The 15,843-nt window shown below is 39.9% G+C and overlaps 1 protein-coding gene across 3 annotated transcripts in view; it reads right to left on the bottom strand.

The window, feature by feature from the left end:
- Window positions 1-1,471: 1,471 nt before the first annotated feature.
- The window catches only part of LOC140725436 (E3 ubiquitin-protein ligase DDB_G0292642-like), a 201,418-nt gene continuing 187,046 nt past the window's right edge, over window positions 1,472-15,843 (bottom strand). The window contains exons 1-4 of one of the 3 annotated variants that reach the window (XM_073040891.1): window positions 10,407-10,532; window positions 8,582-8,679; window positions 8,324-8,497; window positions 1,472-3,634 (exon numbers count right to left, since the gene is read on the bottom strand). In XM_073040891.1, the coding sequence (XP_072896992.1) occupies window positions 3,020-3,634; window positions 8,324-8,497; window positions 8,582-8,647 (855 nt within the window). In that variant the 5' untranslated portion in view covers window positions 8,648-8,679; window positions 10,407-10,532 and the 3' untranslated portion in view covers window positions 1,472-3,019. Of the gene's footprint in view, window positions 3,635-8,323; window positions 8,498-8,581; window positions 8,680-10,406; window positions 10,533-11,394; window positions 11,830-15,843 lie in introns of those variants that run through there. The other 2 variants (XM_073040890.1, XM_073040889.1) reach the window with 2 other exon arrangements.

Genomic DNA, 15,843 nt, shown 5'->3' with positions numbered 1-15,843 from the left:
CAGTCCTACCGAAAGTTTTCAACCCGAAACGTCGACTGTATAATTCTCCAGAGGTCGGTGAGTTAGAGAGCAGCAGATATGACAAAGAGTGGGCAGTGAGGGAGAGCCTCACCAAGCACCCAGTGAAGAGAGAATAGATAATGGGGATCCAGCAGGCATCATGTTTTGACTATTTGGAAGCTTTCAATAAGTCCCATAGATGACCTTGTCAAGATGGTTGGAGTGAGGTGTAATACTCTGAAATGAATTGGGAACTGGTAATTGGACAGAAACCTAAGAGCAGGAATGAATGTCGCACTCAGGTCATCAGGCTGTGTCTGATCGGTTACAGCAGGGATCAGCACTTGGCATTCAACGATTCAGGAATGACACAACATTTTGATGGAGAGGATCAAATGTTGTATTTCTTGGTTTGCTGACAAGACATAACTGGGTTGCATGAAGAATCTGAAGGAGGATGAAAAGGGGTTTCAGTGGGATAAAGACAAACTGACTGAGGGCACAGGAATGTGGCACAATACAGAAAAGTAGAATGATTTTGAAATGTTGAGAGATTGAATAATGTTGATCTTCAAAGGATCCCAGGGGTTCTCATACTGAAGTAAATCAAAACCAGGTGAAACTAGTAATTAGGAAGATAAAAATTGGGATTTATTGAGAAAAGATATGAGTACAGGAGTAAAGACAGCTTACCACAATTGCAGTATATAAGGCCATGTCTGGGTTTGTCAAGCTCTGGTTTCCTGTCTCCCTGGGGTCCCCCATTCATTCTGACATCTGTGCAATAGATATCACCCTACCCAATGAAGCTACAACAAGAGCAAGCTGTGAAGAAGTCAAGTACAAAAATTGGCAATGCACCTCATCCAAATTTTCTCAGAGAGTTTACACATAAATCTTGAGAATGAACAGCCAACCTTCAAACCTCTTCAGAACACTGCTGGTGTACATGTCAGATAGTATGAAAAAAATTCTGCTGCAATGACTGCAGAGACAGATGAAAGGAAGTTGATGTGAGCAGTACAGCAGAAGGAAGTGGGAATGCTGTCATTACAAATGTTAACCATACAACTATATAGGTGGGAAGTTAACATTAGGTTCACCACTGATTAAAATGATGTAAATATTAGAAACAGCTGTTAGATATATCTTAGCAGTGATATGGGCTTTAGTAATGTTATAACTATAAACTATCTTCTGGTACCCTTATTATCTGTTAGTTGTATTATAGTAGGATGATTTTAGTGTGTAGAATTACTAAACATAAGTGAAGCATACTTAAATGCAAACAGTACATTTTTAAACCACTGTGAAGGGCAACAATCATGGACTGATAGAGTAATTCAGCATAGGAACAGGCCCTTTCACCCAACTCATTCATCAAGTAATTTCTCTGGCAACTGGTTTCATACACTCACCTCCTTCTGCATGAAGAAGTTGCTCTTCAAGTGTTTGTTAGATTTTTCCCTTCACGTCTTCAACCTATGCCTGAAGACTGTATACACCACTGAAGGATAAGCTCTCTGTCTCCTGTGATGGTGTGTTTCTCAGTGAGTAACCAACATTTTTCTGAATAGTGAATAATTTAAATTATAAAGACTCATTGCAAGTACTTTATTATGGAGTAAATATCTGATGGATGTGAGTGAGTAATATGTCAGAAGGTTTGGGCTGCATTTTGTGATTTGAACATTTTATTTTTGTTTCTGTTTCCATTTATTCATTTAAATATACTCATGTCAAATAGCTTTTTGCACAATTCTGCCAAACATAAATTTTATTTTATAAAATATCATAAAATACTTGAATATATGTTCATAATATTTCAACTCAAGATGACATGCTACTTAATGCACCAGCCTATTTTTGGATATTTGAATATTGATGAACTTCACATGTTAATACTTTTAAATTAAACGGTGTGATGGCCTTCATCAGCTGTGGGGTTGAGCTAAAGTGCTGTGACGTGATGTTAAAGCTATATAAGATCTTAGTTAGACCCCATTTGCAGTATTGAGTTCTGTTCCGGTCATCTCACTACAGGAAGGATGTGGATAGTATACAGAGAGTGCAGAGGAGATTTGCAAGGATTTTGCCTGGATTAGAGAGCATGCCTTACAAAAACAGGTTCAGTTAACTTGGAGTTTTCTCCTTGAAGTGCTGGAGGATGAGAGGTGACCTAATAAGATGATCAGAGGCATTGATCTTGTGGATACCCAAAGGCTTTTTCCCAGGGCTGAACAGTCTAACATGAGGGGGCGTAGTTTTAAGGTGCTTGGAAGTAGGTACAAGGAACATGTCAGAGGTAAGTTGTTCACACAGAGAGTGGTGGGTGTCTGGAGTGCACTGCTGGCAATGGTGGTAGTAGCCGACACAATAGCATCTTTTAAGAGGCTCTTAGCAAGGTGCATGCTGCTCAGGAAAATAGAGGGTTATGCATTAGGGAAATTCTAGGCAGTTTCTCGAGTAGGTTTACATGGTTGGCACAACATTGTGGGCCAAAGGGCTTGTAATGTGCTGTAGATTTCTATGTTCTATGTACTTGCAGAAGATACAGTAAATACAAAGGAAATCAGCCTATTTCTGGAAATTTGTATATTGATGCAGTTCACATGTTAATACATTTAAACAATAAAACAAGAAAGTCAGCTAATTCTATGTCTGGGAAGTACTTGCAGAATAACAGATTAAATACTAAGGCAATCAATTATGCTTTCTTCACATTGTACACAGAATGTTGCAGAAAAATGAGGAGACATGATTATCATGAAATTAACCTATATTTACACATAATGCATTAATCCACTTTAAACCTGGGCTGGATGTTTTAGGGAAGATGAAATGACAATTATTTATTCTACTTATGGATTCTCAGATCACATCACCATGGGAACAATGAATGAAACAATCCATCACGAGAACAAAGGGTCAAGCAAATTACATAATACGCTGTAACAATGCTTAACTGACTGTTCTGCATTTTTTGTACCTTCAGCAATCTCTGATCGGGATTTTTTAGTCATAGAAGTGTACAACTTTTGTCCTTGGGATGGCTATTAGAATTTAAAGTTGGATTCTGAACAGGATTTTGAATGGGATTTTGAACAGGATTTAGAATATAATTTAGAGTGGGATTTGGACTGCCATATGAATCAGAATCTGAAGTGGGATTGGAGGTCTGATCTTCAGTACGATTCCACACTGGAATACTTGTTTGCCTTGGGGCTACAGGTATAGCACAATAACGAGAATACTTAGAAGATTTACTGCAAATTGCCTTTGTATTAAGGCAGGCAAAGCAAAATTCCAGATGGCATCTGACGCACACGACATATTTGCACTTATCTTTATGTTCTATAAGCAAACCACAAGTGGGACAAGCACGGATTTTTGGACAATTTTGAATATTGCTGTAAGGTAAAGTTTTTGTGTCACAGTTCTTCAAGGTTTCCAGCTGGATATTAATGCATCCTTCATTATCACATTTATCAGATCGTGGAGCTGGGCCTTTCCACTTCTTCATACATTGCCAACAAAATTCAAAAGGGATTCCATCGTTGGCCGTGCAGATTGAACAAATCACTGATACGTTCATCTCATCTTTCCGTTCCACGTAAGTCCCACACCTAGGACACTAAACAAAGACAGATGGTGAAATTAGTAATTAAGGGCATACACCTCTGATAATACACTGTATATAATAATGTAATCTTAGCTTGTAAATGTGGTTCTTCAAAATTAAAGTTATGGCATCTCCGGTATTGATTATTTTTAATGTTCCACACAATTTAAAGTTTGCTGTAATTTCAACATGAAATCATTATCGCAGTAACAATATCTAGATCCCTGCCCTCCCCCCCCCCCCCCCCCCCCCCCAGAAATGTTATACCTAAGCAGCTGGCTAAGTACTAAATACATTGAGAGATTTCTGGAGTGATATTCATCTGATGATTAATTCCTTGGTCATATGGGTTTATACCACAATCACTGTGTTTCCCCTTACATTGATTTACAGCAGAATCACAACTTTGAGTCATAGAGTTATAGATTCAAACAGCACGTGAGCTGGCCCTTTGGTCCATCTGCTCCGTGCAAACCGAGCCATCCATCTAAACTGATCTAATTTCAGAATCAGAAACAGGGTGAATATCACTGGCATGTGTTCTGGAATTTGTAGTCCTTGCAGCAGCAGTAAATGCAATAAATATGAACAGAGAGAAAACCATGAATTACAGTAAATATATATGTAATAGTTAAATTAAGTAAGAAGTATAAAAATGAAAATAAAAAGTAGTGAGGGAGAGTTCATGGGTCCAATGTCCATTCAGAGATCTGATGGCAGAGGGGATGAAGCTGATTCTGAATCACTGAGTGTGTGCCCTCAAGCTCCTGTATCTCCCTGATGGAAGCAATGAGATGGGGGCATGTTCTGTGTGATGAAAGTCCTTCATGATGAATGCCACCTTTTTAAGGCATCGTTCCTTTAAGATGTCCTGCACGCTACAGAGGCTAGTGCTCATGGTGAAGCTAAGTTCACAACTTTATGCAGTTTCTTTCAATCCAGTGTAGTAGCATCCCAACCCCCCCCACCCCCCACCCCCCACCAGAAAGTGATGCTCATTTGCTTGAGTTTGGCCCAAAGTTTTTGATTCATCATCTTTGCTGATCTTCACAATATAATATAAGGATGGTGTAAAGTAAGGAGAGTCGGAAGCCGTGGCTCAGAAGAGAATGGAGGAGAAGAGGACTGAGGTATTGATAGGGGATTCCATATTTAGATGCGTAGACACAAGATTCTGTGAACATGGTAGAGACACCCAAATGGTAAGTTGCCCAAGATGGTGCCAGGGTCAGAACCATTTCAGATTGAGTCCATGGCATTCTGAAGGGGCAGGGTAAGCCATCATGATACAGATTGGCACCAATAAGATAGATAGGAAAAGGGAGGAGGACCTGAAGAGAGAATTTAGGGAGCTAAGTAGAAAACTGAAAAGCAGGATCTCTAAGGTAGTAATCTGCAGATTGCTGCCTGTGCCACTGGCAGTGAGGGTAACATGCAAATAGTTGAAGGTACATAATACCTTCATTCTACCAACAATTTCCACTGAAAAGTTCATGGGTCCTGTATCTTCTCTAACCTGATGCAAGGTCAGAGAACTATTTTTCTAATCCTCATACTGTGAATTCCACAAGCTCCTTCTGAGAGCATTCATGCAGAATTCATTGTTAGAACATAACTGACAGTCTGGGACATGCACATTCATGAGCACCAATAAAAAAATGCTGACAAATCTGTGCAGAGCTATTGGTGAAAATAATGTTGCAGAATTAACAGTTTGGAAGTGAGCCAATACTTCGGTGTGTGTGCTCCACATAAAAAGCTTAAATACAATAGATTCTGTGGATGCTGGAATTCCAGAGCAACATACACAAAATGCTGGAGGAAGCCAGCATGTCAGGCTACATCTATGGATAGGAATAAACAGTTGACATTTTGGTTGAGACTCTTCAGGACTGGAAAAGAAGGGGATGATGCCAGAATAAAAAGGTGGGGTAGGGGAAGGAGGACTAGCTAGAAGGTGATAGGTGAAGCCAGGTGGGTGACAAAGGTAAAGGGCTGTAGAAGAAGGGGTCAGATGGGAGAGGAGAGTGGACCATGAGAGAAAGGGAAGTAGGACTGGGCACCAGGAGGAAGTGATAGGCAGGTGAGGGGAGGTCAGAGATTGGAGTGGGGAAAAGAAGAAGAGGGGCAGTTTGGCAGTTTTGGGCAGTAATCACTGGAATTTAGAAGAATGTGGGGGGGGGATCTCATTGAAACCCAATGAATGTTGAAAGGACTAGATAGGGTGGATGTGGAGAGGATTTTCCTCTGGTGGGGGTGTCCAGAACTAGAGGGCACAGCCTCAAAATTGTGGGTCGACCCTTTAGAACAAAGGTAAGGAGGATTTTTCTCAGCCACAGAATAGTAAATCTGTGGGATGCTCTGCCACACACTGCAGTGGAGGCCAAGTCCATGTGTATATTTAGGGCAGAATTTGATAATTTCCTGAATGGTCAGAGGATCAAAGGATGTGGTAAGAAGGCAGATGTATGGGGTTGAGTGGGATCCAGGATCAGCAATGATCGAATGGCTGAACAGACTTAATGGGATGAAAAGGCAAATTCTTATGGTCTAACGGGGAAAGGTGAGGGAAAAGATTTACCAGACGGAGAAATCAATGCAGAATGCATAGCCATCAGGTTGGAGGCTACCCAGACAGAACATGAGTTGTTACTCCTCCACCCTGAGTGCAGCTTCATGATGACAAAAGAGGAGGCTATCGACCAACATGTCTGAACAGGAATAGGGATAGGAATTAAAGTGCTTTGCCAAAGGAAAATTCTGCTTTTGGCAGTATAGCAGAGATGCACAACAAAGTTGTCCCCCAATTTCCAACAGGTCTTACGAATATAGAGCATGCCACATTGGGATCATTGAGTCGAATAGATGACCCCAATAGATTCGCAGGTGAAGTGTTAACTCACCTAGTGGGACTGCTTGGGGCCCTAAATGGAGGTAAGGGAGTAGGTGAATGAGGAGGAGGGTGTGTCACATTTTTGTCACGTGCCAGGAGGGCGATCAGAGGGGAGGGATGAATGGACACAAAACTCATAGAGGGAGCAAGCCCCATAGAAAGCAAAGAGTGGGGGTGGGGGTAAAGATGTGTTGAGGTAATATTGAAGTTAGTGGAAATTGTGGAGAATAACAGGTGAGGCCAAGAGGAATTCTACCCCTGTTCAGAAGTGGGTGTCTGGAAATGGAAGAGATGCAGGTGAGGGCAGCATCAATGGTGGAGGAACGGAAACCCAGTTCTTTGAAGAAGGAGGACATTTCTGATGCCCTGGAAAGGAAAGCCTCATCCTGGAACAAATACAGTGGAAATGAAGGAACTGAGAAAACAAAACAGCATTTCTACAGGAGACGGGGTGAGAGAGTTATGGTCAAGAATGCTGTGGAAATCGGTAGGTTTATAAAAGTTGTGGGGAGATGCTTTGTATCCAGGGATGGAGAAAGAAAGATTGAGAAAGCAGAGAGGTGTCAGAAATGGACCAAGTATATTGAAGGGCGGTTGGAAGTTGGAGGCAAAATTGATGAAATTGACAAGCTCATCAAGGGTGTACAAGGAGCACCAATGCAGTCATCAAAGTATTGCAGGAAGAGTAGGGGAACATTCTACATAACCATTGTAAAGGCAGGCATAACTGGGACCAATAGCTAACCCTTGAGTTTGGAGAGATTGGGAGGAGCCAAATGAGAAATTGCTGAGGATGAGGACAGTTCTGCCAGGATGGTGGCAGTGGAGGGGAACTGCTTCGATCTGTTTTTGAAGAAAGATTTAAGGCCTTCTTGATGGGGGATAGAGGGTATCGATGCCCATGGCAAAAATGAGATGAGTGGGGCTCAGGTTTGTGGATTTTGGGTAGGAGCTAGAAATAAGCAGAGCAGTGTAAGTGAATGATGAGTTCACTGGTATGGATAGGAGTTCTCTAGAGTTTATGAGGTTAGTGATGAAGTAGGAGACAATTTTTTGATGGTCTAGAGTGGGGGGTCAGTTTGCCACAATACAACAATATCCACTTTCTCTGCGGGATTGATGGGAAAGTCCTCCTTCTCTAGCCCTTTACCTTTCCCGGCCATCTCAGTTCATCTATCACCTTCTAGCTAGTCCTCCTTCCCCTTCTTCAACATTTTTATTCTGATGTCTTCTCCCTTCCTTACCAATCCTGAAGGCAGGTCTCACCCAAAACACTGATTGTTTTTTCATCTCCACATGTAAAGCTTGTCCGTTTATTTCATGTCAGCCCCTCAGTGTATCTTTATGCACTCATCCACCTTCCTCACCTTCTTTGCAATTGTTCTCAGTTACTATGTATTTTTCTCTTGTCTCTACTGAATTCACAATGGAATCTCTTCATGAAAGTTCTTTATTATCTAAAATTGTATTCTTCCACAAGTGAAAATTTCTTTTCTACATTGATCGTTTCGAATCTCCTTATAATTTTAAACATTTTGATCAGATAATCTCTCTGTTCTCGTTTGCAGAAAAATGGACAGTTAACCTGTTCATTGTTATAGTCTCTGGGAAACCCTTGGGAGAACCCTGGCTTATTATGTTGAAATTTCTGTTAAATGGTGGCTCCTTTTTAAAACATTCCCTGTCAACCTCCCTCAATACTATTTCATTTCTTCAGAGTCTCACACCATCCCAAGCTTCACAACTTTCACAAATCTAGTAATGGCCCCTATTTATTAGCAGTTAGTTAGATGCCAGTCCTACTTTACCTGTTTGTATTCACAGTAACTTGAAGCGGCGAGAGTGGCAAGCTTCTCTTCAAAATCCTGTCGTTCCTCAACAGAGAGCAATGCGTGTCTGCACACCTCCTTGTAGGACCATTCCTTTCCACATCCTTCATTTGTGTCATCTATTACTGCAGGGCAGTGGAATTTGAAATGACCCTGGAATAGAAATTGAAAAATATTCCCATTTATAAAGTGGATTGAGCATGAGATATAACAGAAAGGATTGTTTGTGATATCCACCTCGCTTATACGGATCTGACACCATTCCGTGAGTGAAATGGGATCCACAGCGTGTCCACAGGACATTTCCACTCTGTAAACATTCGGGTCATCATCTCCTGCAATAGAACATTTTGTTGGAATTATTACAGAATTTGTTTAAGAATTTAAGTATACACAAGCAACAAATTCTTGAACAGTGCTTTCATTAAAAGTACTTGCTTAGATAAAACAAAATAAAATGGTTCAAGAAATTTGATCTGATTGGTACAGAAACTACCAGAAATGTGAGTGAAGAAATGAACAGATTTTCCAATGGTTACGAAACATATATTTTCATTTTAACTGGAGTGTATCCTGGGGTGATTTGAAGGAGCTCTGGGTTGTTTTCTGTTATAGAACATAAAAAAGTACATAACAGGAAAAGGCTCATAGGTACATCATGTCTGCACCAACCATGAAGTCAAGTTAAATTAATCCCATCTGCTTGCATAGGGTCTGTGTTCTCAAACTCTTCCAGTTCATGTGTCTGTTTAAATTCTTCTTCAATGCTGCTGATATCTGATTCTATCACCTCCATGGCAGGATGTTGCAAACATCTACTAAGTTCTGTGTTCTTCCTAAAGTAGCCAAGGGTTTTGAACAAAGGCAAAGTAATATTGTCACCTTAAATTTAGTGTTTATATTTCTGAAAACATTAGAAGCAAGAACCATTTGATTATGATTTGAAAATCCTTTCAAATTATTAATAGTGACTGGCACGTCACATTATTTCTGACAAAATTAGGCAAAGAAAACACAGTATTGTTCCCTGTATCTCAACCCCCCCCCCCCCCCCATTCCTTACCCAAACTCAACTCCCCTGATAATAATCTAGGGACCCTCTTTCCTTCCAGGGTCTCAATTGGTTTGTGTCCTCTTGCCAATCAGTGTGCCAAAACCCAGCAGGTCATATCTGCATCACTGGCACAGGCCATTGCCAATTGATAGTTGGGACATGAGGTTGGAATGTCAGAGCTGTTCTAAGAAAGTGATATTTGTAGAACACTGAAATTTTGGCAACATAGCTGAATTCCCATCAAACATAGCAGACTTTCCTGGCAAGTCCTGTTTCAGACATAGGACTGTGATGTAGGATATGCGACTGGGCCTTTCCTGGGCTGAGGCATATAGATAGGAAGCCACACCCTACCCAAAGGGACAGACTTTTGAACTTTGTGACAAACCATAACTGACATCTCAAACCCAACCGGCTTTCCATTTTATATTCAGAGACAAAGAACACAAGATGTAGCACATCAGGATACCATAGAGGAAAGAGTAACTCAACATAAATCGACAATGTTTGATTGCTAATCCACAGAACTACAAGTACAAGTAACAAAAATAAAACACACAAATTAGAAATGATTATAATTGTAAACAATAGTCAGCCTAATAATTGACGGTGTATATAAACTATTTATGGGTTAAAGGTAAAAGGCAATTTTGTTTCAATGAATGAATATGGTCTATTTTCAATGGAATGATTTAATCAGACAGATGAAAACTATAATGAAACCAAACAATTTGTAGCCACATGCCATGAAACGATAGCAAAGAACATTTAGATTACTTGCTTTTGAAGGATTTATTTGAACTTTTGAACCTTGGAATAGAAGCAAAAATTACACAATGCTAAGGTTTTATAAAAAAACAAACTGAACAGATTGAGCAGACTGTATTGCCATAATGTCTTTCATTAGTGAGAGATATAGCAAGGAAGAGACACCTCCGGCCCAACAAACTGTGTCGGCCAGCAACCCACCTATTTAACACCAGCCAAACACCAAGCTGAACAACTTACAATGACCATTTAGGCTACTAGCCGATAGGCTACCACACGGTCATGGCGAGAACGTCCAAACTCCTTACAGGCGGACCCCGAAATGAACTTCGACCCCCCGAGCTGTAATAACTCGCACTCACCGCTACGCTACTGTGGTGTCTTCAAGTTCATGAACAACATGGTTTGGGAAAATATCAATTTTCACTTCACATAAGACAATGTTCATAAACTGATTCTGATTCAGAAGGGGAGAAAAACTCAGAAGTCTTAAAATGCATTGGAAGCAGCTCTGGGAATGTACACTGAACTAATTCCCGGATCTAGCAGAAAGAGACTATGAAGAAACTATGGTGTGTATGTACTGAGTTTAGAGAAGCATGTGAGAGGGACTTTATTTAAGTATTTTAAAAATCCTGAAAGATCTTGACATGATGTCGAGGGGATTCTCTTGTGGGAGATTCGAGAACTGGTGTGGGCGTGGGGGACGCTATTTAAAAATAAGGGTTGCCTAAATCTTTGGAATTCTTTTCACAGAAGCGTAGTGCTGTAGCGTCAAAATCTTTGAATATTTTAGGGCAAAGTTCAATAGGTTCTCAACAACCAAGTGGTTGAAAGTTTACTATCAATTGAGGTAACGATTTGATTGCGTGGCAAACCAAAACTAGTTCAAAAATATCAAGAACACTTTGAAGTATAATTAAAAGCTCTCAACATACACCGACCTCCCACTATCCAACTCTAGCTAACCAGGTCTGGGCTTAGCCAAAAATCTATTTCTACCCTGGGTCGTCGATCAGCCAAAGATCATTAGCCATTCAGCGGCCGCTGCGCCGGGGTCTGGATCCGGATTTTACACACGTAGACTTTCAGCTCCAAACGGCACCTTAAATCCGGGGTGGGAACAACTAGTGTACAAGACACTAGAGTGAGCTTGCCCACCGAAACTCGACATTGGCGGGCGGGGTGGTCTGTCCTTATTTTACTCGTGGTGTGATGCATATTTTACCTGTGATCTCGTCCGGTCGCTTAACAAATTTCAATCTGTTGTCGTTGGAATCATTGGACATGTTCTCTGCACCCGTTCACATCCAATGTACCTTCACAACAGGGGAGTTTGTGTAGATCAGGAACTATGATTGCAGGTTACGCCAAACAAGTGCAGTGAAATGTAAACCCTCCGACCACTCCCTCAGCGGTTTATTCCTTTAACTTCCTTCCTGGTGCGATGCTTCTCCGAACTATTGTTTGCGTCGGTAACATCTCCGCTTTTCCTCGTGTTTAACATTTTACTTGGACACTTCTTGTTGTTTTGTTAAAAATACGGCCCGCAAGAAAGTTTGCCCTGTTTTGTGCCCAGAGATATCCCGACATTATGCCCTCTTCTGACATTGACTTGCTAACTTCGTTCCCCCAGTCGGTTTACAAAACATCGAACAGCCCAACCCTTCAGCCCGAGTTACGTAACGCAAGTGAAACTAAATCTAGTTCATTTTAATTGACCTTCACGGTTGATACAGCAGCAATAGAAGTTGCAGAAACCAAAATGGGAAAGATCTATCAAGTGTGCGTTATTGGTTTGAAAGGCGAAAGAATTATGGTTGATATATCGGAGTCCGAAGCTGAATTTAATGCGATGAAGATCATTACCTTTAAAATATTGCTGAAAACCAAACTGCCATCTTTATTAGGTACTTGAATAACATTTCATATGGGTTTCTGAGATGAAAATTGGTTAGATAGTCTGGCCTGTCAGGAAGTTGACAATGCGTACGTAGCTTCGCCGATTGAGGCAGAATTGTTACGTTTTACCGATATTTAAATAGTTGTTTCAAAGCTTACTTTGAATTCAGTTTTCTCGAGACAATTCTGGACTTGAAAATGTGTTCTTTTTGAATTTGACGTTTTAAAAACCTGTTTGATTAATTACAATGCATACAATAGATTTAAGGTTACTTATGGTTCGTTCTTTTCTCAATTTCTGTCTAAGGTGTCGAGAGTGTGGATGATTTGCGCCTCATTTTCAGCGACAAGCAACTGGAAAACGAGAAATCATTCTCCTATTACAAGATCAGGGAGAAATCCACGATACTCATCTTATTACGACTACTTGGAGGAGCACTAGAATAAAGATGCACTCTGAAGAAGGATTCAACTTTAGTCATCTGTGTTCATGTCTCAGGTGATATGATTCAGAGACATTACACGCAATCGTGGCTTTAAAGTGTGTATATAAGCTAGTGCTTTCAAAAGTACATTTGGTATACGTTCTGTGCCCGAAACGGAGACTGTATGCTCATTTCCATAGACGCTGAGTAACTCCAGCATTTTGTGTGTTGCTTGGTATACGTTGACGTTTGTGATGAGAAATTGGGTTCAATTGAACACTTCGTGTAGAAGAGAGAAAAGAGAGCGCAGAAGGCTGAATCCGGAGCGATACGGGAAACGGTGTGTAGAGTGGATAGAGGAATTCAGCGAATCAGGCAGCATCTGTGGAAGCAAACGAACAGCCGAAGAAATCAGAGAGATTGTTCATGCGGAATATTCTATTTTTTTTTTCTCGTGCAAACCCTTATTTAGTTACGTGGCTTTATGTCAGAATTAGAATATTTTCGTGTTTATTTTCATCAGTTGGCACATTTTCAGAGAGGTGGTGACACTTCTCTGCCCCTTGTTATGGACCGAATGAGCCTGTGCTATGTCGGATTGTCTGGGGAAAGATTAGTTTTTGTTGGATAGCAGATCATGGTCTCTCTTTGGGGCTTTGCAATTGCTTGTTTGGTGGGTGGTGGGTGCTGAGGCTTCCTGCTGAAATAAGTGGGGGGGGGGAATGCTCTGCTGCTGTTTGTGCATGGGAGGGGGAGAGGGAGCTTTGGGTTCTGACGTTTTACTATCACTCATTCTTTGGGGTTCTCTTCTGTTTTTCAGGTTGTATACTGTATGTATTCTCTGATATTAAATGAAACCATTGAACCATTTTCCTAATTCAATTTTATTGCATCAACTTTGATTTTTTTTTGTGCAAAATCTTTCCTTTTAGTCAGTGAGTATTGTGCCCAATGTGTCCGGCAACTGGTGATTTGACAAGATAGGGCCAATGGAATTATTTTGGATCCTAACTTCCTGGACTGAAGGGATTGAAGCCTCAGATTCTACTCCAAATTTCATTTTGTTTCAGATCTGAGTGTCAGTTCCCCAGCGTAGTGCTGAAAGTGGTTCTGTCACTGCATCCACAGTGAATTAGGTGACGGGCCATTGATAAAGGGGCAAGATAGAATATGGAGGAAAAGGGGGCAAAGCAAATAAAATATCCTGTAAACAATCCTGGGTGGGCAACAATGGTCAAAGAAAATAGGTAATATGAAGAAGTTGATCATGTTTACTGGATATTTTGCGCCCTGTGCTACATCTTCTATAATAAAGCTGAACTTCTTTTAAAATTATTTATTTATTAAATTTTAGAAAATTACAAAGAATAAATGTGATGATAAATAGTAAGAAAAATAATATTAACCCTCCCCCCTCCCCTTAACCCTCCCCCCCTTAACTCTTATCTAAAGAAAGAAAAAAAAGAGAAAGATTGCCTGGATATCAGAGGATCCCCACATGTTCCATGGAGTTCAAAATAATTTTAATATTTATTTTTACTTTCCCCAATTACTTTATAATTTAATCTTCAAAGGACCTATGTATTTAATCCTATCTTTTGTAGGTATGGGAGCCAAATTTTCAAAAATATTTCATTCCTTTCATTTTCTTAATATATGTTAAAACTCTTTTTCTTTTCACAGGCCCATTAATTCCATTAACATTAAAACTTAAAAAATTAAGTAAATTAATCATTCATAATACCTTGGGAACTCTTTAAAATTCTCCATGTTGCTATGAGTTTCTCCCCAACCATCCAGGCAAAAAAGAAGAAAAATAGAAGAAAGATAACTAATATATAAGAAAAAAAAACAAAGTACCCCCCCACTAATGTTGTGAATAAAAAGAACACAGCATTACCTCCCCCCCCCCATTTTACGGGTCATGGCAATCGCCATGATTGTATATGTGAAACACGTAGCCATTGATCAGGAGTTCTTCCAGCTCCCCCGCAAAAAAAACCAAAAATATATTAGTGAAGAAAAAAATATATAATTAATGTCTCTACTCCCAGTTAATACTCAACTTTTTTTTATAAATGTCCATCAAGTCCAACCTTGTTTCAGTCTTCATCATTAGTCCATTTCATTTCTATAATTCTTTACTTCTTCGTGGACATCAGGTAATTCTTGTACAAATTCCTCCTCTTTCCAATAATCAACGAAAAATCTTCTTTCTTCGTTATCCAGGAAAATTATCAATTTTGCTGGATAGCTCAATAAAAATTTATAGCCCTTTTCCCATAAAGATTTTTTCACTGGATTCAATTCCTTCTGCCTCTTCAGAAGATCGTAACTTATGTCTGGATAAAAAAAAAATCTTTTCCCTCCTATTATCAATGGCCCATTTCTCTTTTTAGCACCTTGAATAGCTGCCTTCAAGATCATTTCTTTATCTTGGTACCTTAAACATTTTATTAAAATTGATCTTGGATTTTGATCTTGTTGAGGTCTTGGTCTTAAAGCTCTGTGTGCTCTTTCAATTTCAATTACTTGGCTTCCTTTTTTCATTTCTAACATTTTCGGAATCCATTCTTGAAAAAATTTTATTGGGTTTTCTCCCTCTGTACCTTCCATAAGACCAACAATTTTGATATTATTTCATCTACTAGAGTTTTCAAGCGCATCTATTTTTTCCAACATTCATTTTCTTTCTATTGTCCAGGCAAGATTATTGTCTTCTATCTTATCTATTCTTCCAGTGTTTTCTTCCACTTTTACTTCCATCTCTTTAACATTATTATTCATCTTCTTTTGTTTTTCCACCACATTATCGAATTTATTCTGCATCCTTCTTATAGCTTTTAATTCATTCATAATATATATCAGAATATCTTTTATGTCTCCTTTAATCTCTTCCTTCTTTTCCTCTTCTTCTTCCTCTGAATTTCCCAAAGAGTCTGATACCACTTCCGATTCACTTCCAACCATAGTTGGGATTTGTAGTTTTGTTAATCTCTGTTCATGCATACTTTTGCGCATGCGTTGTTCTTGCCATTTCTTTTTGGAGACCGCCCACATTGCTGCAACTTCCGGTCCCGCATCATCAGAAGTGCCATGCACTTCGCCGGGAGGAGATCCAACTTGAGTCCAAGGCTTCACTGAGACGGTTAGGCCTTTTTCTCCGCCGATTTGCGCAGTCTTCGAAGTAGTAGCTTTCTTCTGTCTCAGTTTAGGAGCCATATCAAAAGATAATCCTGAGTTGCTTATAAATAGTTTCTAGTAGTTATTTGTTAACTCTTCTTCAATTAAACCCTATTTCATTACTTTTTACGAGGGAGCTGGATTCCCAACGTCTTGACCCTACGTCA

Source organism: Hemitrygon akajei, chromosome 3 (genome assembly GCF_048418815.1).
Source record: "Hemitrygon akajei chromosome 3, sHemAka1.3, whole genome shotgun sequence".
Lineage (NCBI taxonomy): Eukaryota > Metazoa > Chordata > Chondrichthyes > Myliobatiformes > Dasyatidae > Hemitrygon > Hemitrygon akajei.
The sequence above is the reverse complement of the archived record's forward strand: the minus strand, read 5'-3'. Positions and strand labels throughout refer to the sequence as shown.